The sequence below is a fragment of the Tubulanus polymorphus genome, chromosome 1, assembly GCF_964204645.1.
Source record: "Tubulanus polymorphus chromosome 1, tnTubPoly1.2, whole genome shotgun sequence".
NCBI lineage: Eukaryota > Metazoa > Nemertea > Palaeonemertea > Tubulaniformes > Tubulanidae > Tubulanus > Tubulanus polymorphus.
Window position 1 is genome coordinate 3,268,588 of NC_134025.1, and position 7,129 is coordinate 3,275,716.

At 36.1% G+C, this 7,129-nt stretch overlaps 1 protein-coding gene across 2 annotated transcripts; it reads right to left on the minus strand.

Moving 5' to 3' along the window:
* Positions 1–413: 413 nt before the first annotated feature.
* On the minus strand, positions 414–5,739 carry LOC141912463 (uncharacterized). 2 transcript variants are annotated; one of them, XM_074803676.1, is made up of 3 exons: positions 5,643–5,739; positions 4,612–4,784; positions 414–2,932 (listed from the first exon to the last, which is right to left on the minus strand). In XM_074803676.1, exons 2-3 carry the CDS (start codon positions 4,766–4,768, stop codon positions 1,962–1,964), a joined length of 1,128 nt encoding a protein of 375 aa, XP_074659777.1. In that variant the 5' UTR covers positions 4,769–4,784; positions 5,643–5,739; the 3' UTR covers positions 414–1,961. The 2 variants fall into 2 exon arrangements, with proteins under 2 accessions (XP_074659777.1, XP_074659787.1); XM_074803686.1 differs by having other exon boundaries at positions 4,612–4,787; positions 5,643–5,715.
* Positions 5,740–7,129: the final 1,390 nt, after the last annotated feature.

A 7,129-nucleotide genomic window follows, 5' to 3' on the forward strand; every position in this document is an offset into this window, starting at 1 on the left:
TCGTATGCAACAGCTTTATTGGTGATTCCATTGATCGGGAAAAGCGGTAGATTCTATTCGCATTCCAATGAAGTGGGGATTTTGGCGCGACAACTTGGCTCCGTACTAGTCTTCGTAGGCGGTTCAATAAGAAAACCGCACGTTTTAGTCATGTATTCGAAAGTTTTCCTTGATACAAATTTGATAAATATTCCCCCGATGCCCACTCAAACGATGTGTGTAGTACGTGAGTTTCTTACTCATAGTTCTCCTAACAATAGCCGTAGGTGTCATTTTAATGTCTCCATCATCAATGGTATCTTTGATTCATATCGATGTGATCCTTACTTCCTACGCTGAATTACTGTCACACACTCCTCAAACGTAAGACGAACAACAAAATCAAAAACAGAAACTGATTTTCCATACGATGCAATAATTTATTCTTTTTTTCACGAATTCTGCTTTATCAATATTTTTGTATAAAAACATATGTACATTTTTATTGTAAACAAACAATCACATATCATGTGGGCATGTATATAATAAAACAATCTATACACGACCGAGAAAAATTCACTCTATTCCATGGTGACTCTTACAACATTCCCCATCAGTAATAAATAACCTAGCGCAGAAATTTACGGACGTAAATGCCGCAATAATTTACCGTGAATGATAATTAATTTAAAAATTGGTCTCAATTGAACGAACGTTTTTTCTGATTTACACAGGATAATAACACCGCCCACAGTACTAACATGTTTGATATCAATGATACACGCCATTATAACAAAAACATCGGTGAAAATAAATTCACGATAAATAACACACGAATCAACATTACTTCATTAATTACACGAGGCCATCAAAAAATACTACGAGATATGCGAATTACATAAATAACGGATATTCAACTGGAGCTGATTGAAAAAAAAAACAAGCGAACAAAAACTAATCTGTACTGAAGACTATACTTAAGAAAAACGCTGCGAAAAATATTAACATGTAACTTTCTAATCAAAATTTCACCTACATATTTCTGTGGAGGGCAACGGTTAGGCTCTATTGGAAACTGGTCAAATCGTTCACTCAAAAATAGAATATTCACTTAATTCGAATTCTAAATGTAGATGATAATAGGTATAGATAAATAGGTGCACGGCTCTTTTCGAATGATTACTGACATGTATGTATCGACATAACATGGGTGCAGTCATAAAGCGCTTCCATTGACACTGAACCTTACATCTAATAAATATTAATAACCAACAAATAAATACATGTAGTAGTACCAAGAAAACAGATATACACAACACACACATCGACGAAATTTGATGATTTCATTTAAGGTGGTAATTGTATGCTTCCAACTGAGCTAGGCACCGGGATTCTTTGTGAACGAGAAAACCATTTTCATATGAATAAATGGTTCTATCTGGGAGCAAGCTGGATGCATTGACCGAAGTGCGAGACATGTCGTCTATTCAATCTATTTTTAAAACATGTTGACGTTCTATTCAGCGCATCATTGAATCAACGGTTTCGTGACCAGGTCAATAATTCAGGCAAAATGTTTAATTAGAACAAATTGCTCGAGGGGTAATGATTTTGAAATATATGGTACTATAGTAGTGTTACCAGGCGAAGGGTTGTTTCGAACCAGGGGAATATGCTGTATACCTTTTCGCATCTCTATAGTTTCACTCTCATAACTAATTCATTACTTTTCATCCCACATTAACAACGGTATTTAATTGATTTCGGTAAAACAAACAAACAGTAAAACTATTACTTCACATGATATTTGTTGTGAAGACAATAGATGTTGTCCTGTGTTTTATTTCCCTACTGTGATACAATTTATTGAACTGGCACATTTTGCTGCAATTGTCTCCCGTGCTGCAGCGTGCCTTGTTCGTGACCTGTCGCCAATGATCGATAGAGAAGAGCATCATTAACAAATGCCATTATAGCTCGACTCATGAATCAGCGAGAGCTGAGATAAGGCTGTTAAACACATTGTCCATCTCTACACTGATGGCTTTCTCCGCAAGAAAACGGCAACGCTCGCATTCTGAACACGTACAATCTGAACACAAGTTATCTGAGCCAATTCTGACACAATGTTGCTGCTGGTACATGAGAGTATTAGAATTATTATAGCACTTTAAAGTCGATGGATTGCAATTATCAATAGTTCGGTTGTTCGCGTTATTAATGTTTACATTATTAATATCCTGGTTATTCGTTACTCCTGACGCAGGGTTGACCGAATTATTGTCTTTGCACTTGTCACACAGAGATTTAGAGGCACACGTTTTACATTGTTCATTTATTCGTGGTAATCCGTTTGAATTAGTTTGCTGTCCGTTAGGAATACGTTTTGATTGAGTATCAATGTTACTTGTAATGGATTCTGTGCAGGAATCTGAAGGTTTCAGACTTCGTAATAGATTATCGGCTGAGTCGTCCATTAGCTTATCACAATCACTACAGTCTAAATTATCCTCAAATACCGGTTGTGTCAAATAACTATTATTCAAGATATCGTATCCGAGCGGCATCCGCGGTCGAAGAAAACGTTCCTCGTATATATAATGTAATCCTAGAGATTTTTTCAAACGTTCTTCGCGAATTTCTTGTTGTAGTTTCTTCATAGTATTATTCACTAGTACGGATCGCCTGAGGAATGTTTCCGGGTCTTCAATGGCGCGTAGTTTCTGTACTGATATTTTCAGAATTCGTTTCCGTTCGTCTTTCCTCTGTTTCGGCGTATTCCAAAGCGGTGATATTTTTCTCGGACGATCGTACTCGATGTAATCGTCGTCAGTGTCTATCTTCCGTTTCATGCCCATGTTAATGGTAGGTTTACGCTGAACGGGTTTTTCACACGATTGTTGCGGAAGCTGGTAACGGTAATTAGGATGCTGCCCTGTGTCAACGGCAGGAACTGGAAAACATAAATACATTACACGGTTATTATTTAACTAGTTGTGATTATACTCGTCATCTATACTCATTCATTACTGCAGTACACGACATTTTCAGACATCTGTCGCACAATAATGGTTTGCGTGTTCGCCAAACTTTCATCATAATCCGAAATTTATAGCTCTCGTTACATATACATATATATATATATATATATATGTATGCGTATGCAAACACCATTCTTTAAGATATACTCGATTTAAATGACGATACAAACAATTGAAAATTCAGCAATCGTGGCTGAAGTGGTGAAATCGTATTCCGATGATTTACGAACTACCTGTCACGTATCGAATATCTGATAGCATTTAGAAATGATTACTATAGTAACCACAAGGTGTCCGTAGGTAATAATAGAACTGACTGAGATACAGATGAAGCTAGAAAATGCTTGAGTTGTGTAACCTTACAATCGATGTTAATTACTGCCAGGAAATCGCGGAGCTATACCTCGAAATTTCCAGTTCAAGCGTCGATAACTCTCGAGATACCTTCAGGTACACTGAACCTTTCTCGAAACAGTGGCTATTCCTCGTAGGTGCACCGAATATATATCCCAATCAATTCACCGCGTTTACCTCGTTTTATGGTCTTGATCTCGGAGTAAAAGCGTTTTGCGTTTTTCCTGAGTTATTTATAGCCTACTTTGTAGTAAGGCAGTCTTGATATCAAAATAGCTTTGATCCGGGCTATGTGTGATATGTATAATGAAAGTGAACGAACTCATGCGGTTTAAACACGTTAAAACAACAGTACCGATTGTGACGATACAAATGAACTTAGTATACATAAATATACTGATTGTGAATTGAGTGCGCACTTTGTCAACATAATTATGTTAATAACGCTTCGTTGGACAAGTAACAAACAGGCTGAAATAAGTTACCAACACAAACCGCCTTATAACCGATTCTAATCTCGTTAGCGATAATGAAATACTTTCGTGATATCGCTTGTTATTCATTCGATCTAGGGTCCCAAAATACACGACGGTTTTAAATGTGGATTGTATTGCAAAGAGAACATTTCCATAAACCAAAGTAAATAAAAGCTTTGTGTTCGACTTCTTAAAGTATGAGGTCGTGAACGCTATGTTTCACCTGTCCTTTGGCTACGATTCAAAAATCGCAAGTGCTGGCCGAAACAACAACAGATTTCCAAGTGTAAAGAAAATACCACGTTAAGTTTTGATAGATATTTATCCAGATCAGAAAGAAGTAAAATGGCATAAAGCGATATAAATAAAGCAAAACATAACACAACCTCATATTGAGTGCAACTGATAAGATATTTTCCTTGCGCTTATCTCCGGCTCAAAACTGTATCGTACTGATTTTCAGACGCGAAGATGTTCGATCTTTACACAACTTATATCTCATTATCAAAACATAAAAGCGAGATTTATTTGTGTCGTTTGATACATATTCATATAAGCAATGATTCTGCTAGATTACGTCTAATGTTAATGCGTCATCCTAAGAGGTTTAACCAAAATGCATCGAAGTTCCCTTCACCAAAACATTACCACTCACCGCCGAGTGGCGAAATAGTAATATGTATTTAGAAATAGCCCATATAATCGAGAAATGTTTATGTTTACCAAAAGAAAAAACAATCAAATACTTGAAAACTCCTTACCCGAATTAGAAAGTGGTAAGAATCCACGATTGTTGAAATTAGTGTTTAAATCCCGGTGTCCCCATGACGTGTATAAATCCGATCCATGTTTTTCATCGACTGTGAGATTACAAACAGGCGACTGGTAAAAATTCGGCATCGGTAAAACAAGTGTCATTCTCCGTTGACGATTGCTACTGAAATGAGACGAGTGAAGTGAATTAAGAGTTGAGATGAGTGTACCTGCCCGACACGCAGCGGACAAATTGTAAACCATAATCAATGTAATACCCACACGCGACATGGGGTCATGTTTGTCGAAATTCAAAGAATGTTGTTTGACATATTTCGGTTTTCTGAATGGAAAACACCAGGAATACTTACAAAAACCATACACAATATTACCGGTTAAATTGTTCCAATTGTTTTCATATAAATGCATCAATTAACGTTTGTGGAATTATAGAGAATGTTTCGAACACTAATAAATAACGAAACCGTAAAACAGTCAGTTATTCAGAAATACCTTTAAAGAACGACAGAAGACGTGAACGATTTAAGAATTCTATATGAATTATATATATACCTGTTACACTTGAATATAGCCTATATTTACAGACACTTCTGTCAATGAATGCAAGAAAAATGTACAATTGTATATAAATATGTAACATCATAACACGTTTTGTATGTTGATATGTTTATGAAAAATGCTAAATGATTAATTAAGATATGGTCGCGTCCAGGCGTAAACCAACTGTTGATAAATTATCGTAAAACGGTATATCGAATTCAATAGATCTACATCGAAACTTCATCAAATATTCATATTTCACGCCATCGGTTTGTAAAGACTTCGCGTGATGGATTTTATAGCGAAATTGCCTGAAACCGATCACTCGTTAATTCACACTGATTACACTCTTCATAGCAATCTAACTCTCTAGTCACTAATACCCATTTACAGACCACTAATGCATCTAATAGAATAAAGTCTGATAAACAGATTAATAAATCGGGTTATCTTTATATGAATTATAATTAGTTCTTACCTGTTAAAAACTGTTATTAACTATAGTAACCGGTAAAATGACATGTAATCCTCATGCCGTAGTCGATGGTTTATGAGAATTTAGCAGATGCTCGCTGATCATTGTCATAAGGGGCACGCGTACGTATCATATTTTAATGACAATATAGCTTCTCGGCTATTACACATTACGAACCTCCGCCTTCTGTGACTCGAGCGTCGGATACATCGTAATGCCTGATTACCGATTTATAATTCATAAACTTTCCAATATCACATGCAGCCAGTAGAGTTTTAGATAGATAGATTGGTTTATTTTCGCAGAATGTCGTAAACATTAGCAACTATGCCGGTTTTCGTGTTAATGAACCTAGACGTGGTGACATCGATGGGGCGAACGACGGTTATTCATACAGCCATCTTTGCAGGTGCTCGTGGTAAATTGTTATTCATGATCGGTATTAAATGAAATCTCTCTAAACATGTCCCCATTAATGATGATGTGACGTTTGAATGCGTCCTTTTTTCGCTAAAACTGACACGTGCGGGTCTGTGCGTCATACCAGAAACTATTACAAGAATATGATTCTTTGTTCCATTTCCACATTCAAATTTCTATAATATCTGTAATGTGGAAAATATTTTACTCGTCAATTTGAAAATTGGCCATTAGTTCCTGACAATTTACGTACTCAGTTTATTGTCATCAATCACAAATTATTGCACGGAGAAGTAACGTGTCAGTTTTCATGCCGTGTCAAACCCGTTACAAACTGAGACTTAATCATATCTATCAGATCTGTGTCCGCTAATTAACTCACTTCACTTATTCATTAAAATTCACCCCTTAATTGACTAGAAGTATAAAACAACTGATGACAACGGCTTATGATGAGAAATCAGATTTACGATCAATAATCAAATCTCATCGTAAATTTTGTGATTTTATTAATTTCACAAATCAACGCAAAATACGCTGTATACATATCATCGATATATTTTCAGTACAAGATTTGTCATCAGCAGCCGAGATACATCTTGAGCTGTGTAAATGCGCGCGTCATCTCGTTGGAAATAAGATGATAGAAATTGATGAGGAAGCTGTCCATGTTTGCTGATATTGCCGGCGGTAGTTTGCAGCCCCTGGATGTAACATTCACCGCAGAAACGAGTGATCACAACGGTGACATCGGCTGAGTAAGAGATGTGTGTACATCAGTCAAACGTAAATTTGTTCATTAAGCTTACTAGCACGCTATTCCACACTTGACATCCATATTATGTGTATAATAAAACTCTCAAACGAGGGGTTATAATTAATAAGGTAATAATCCAATCAACTATTTTAATGCATCAAATGAATCTGAAAATCTATAACCATGTATTTGTATATATATATATACGCATCGTTATTGCAAAATATATATCTATCGTTTTATCTAAGAATGGAAAGTAGGTATTTCAATGCATTCATTTTAGTGTGTACAATATTACGATTCGGAAACTCTC

Excerpts from the sequence above, each read along its gene's own strand:
- LOC141912463 (XM_074803676.1), bottom strand. The coding sequence starts at position 4,768 with ATGACACTTGTTTTACCGATGCCGAATTTTTACCAGTCGCCTGTTTGT. Across the intron at positions 2,933-4,611 it reads CTTACCACTTTCTAATTCGG|TTCCTGCCGTTGACACAGGG; the intron begins GTAAGGAGTTTT and ends TATGTTTTCCAG.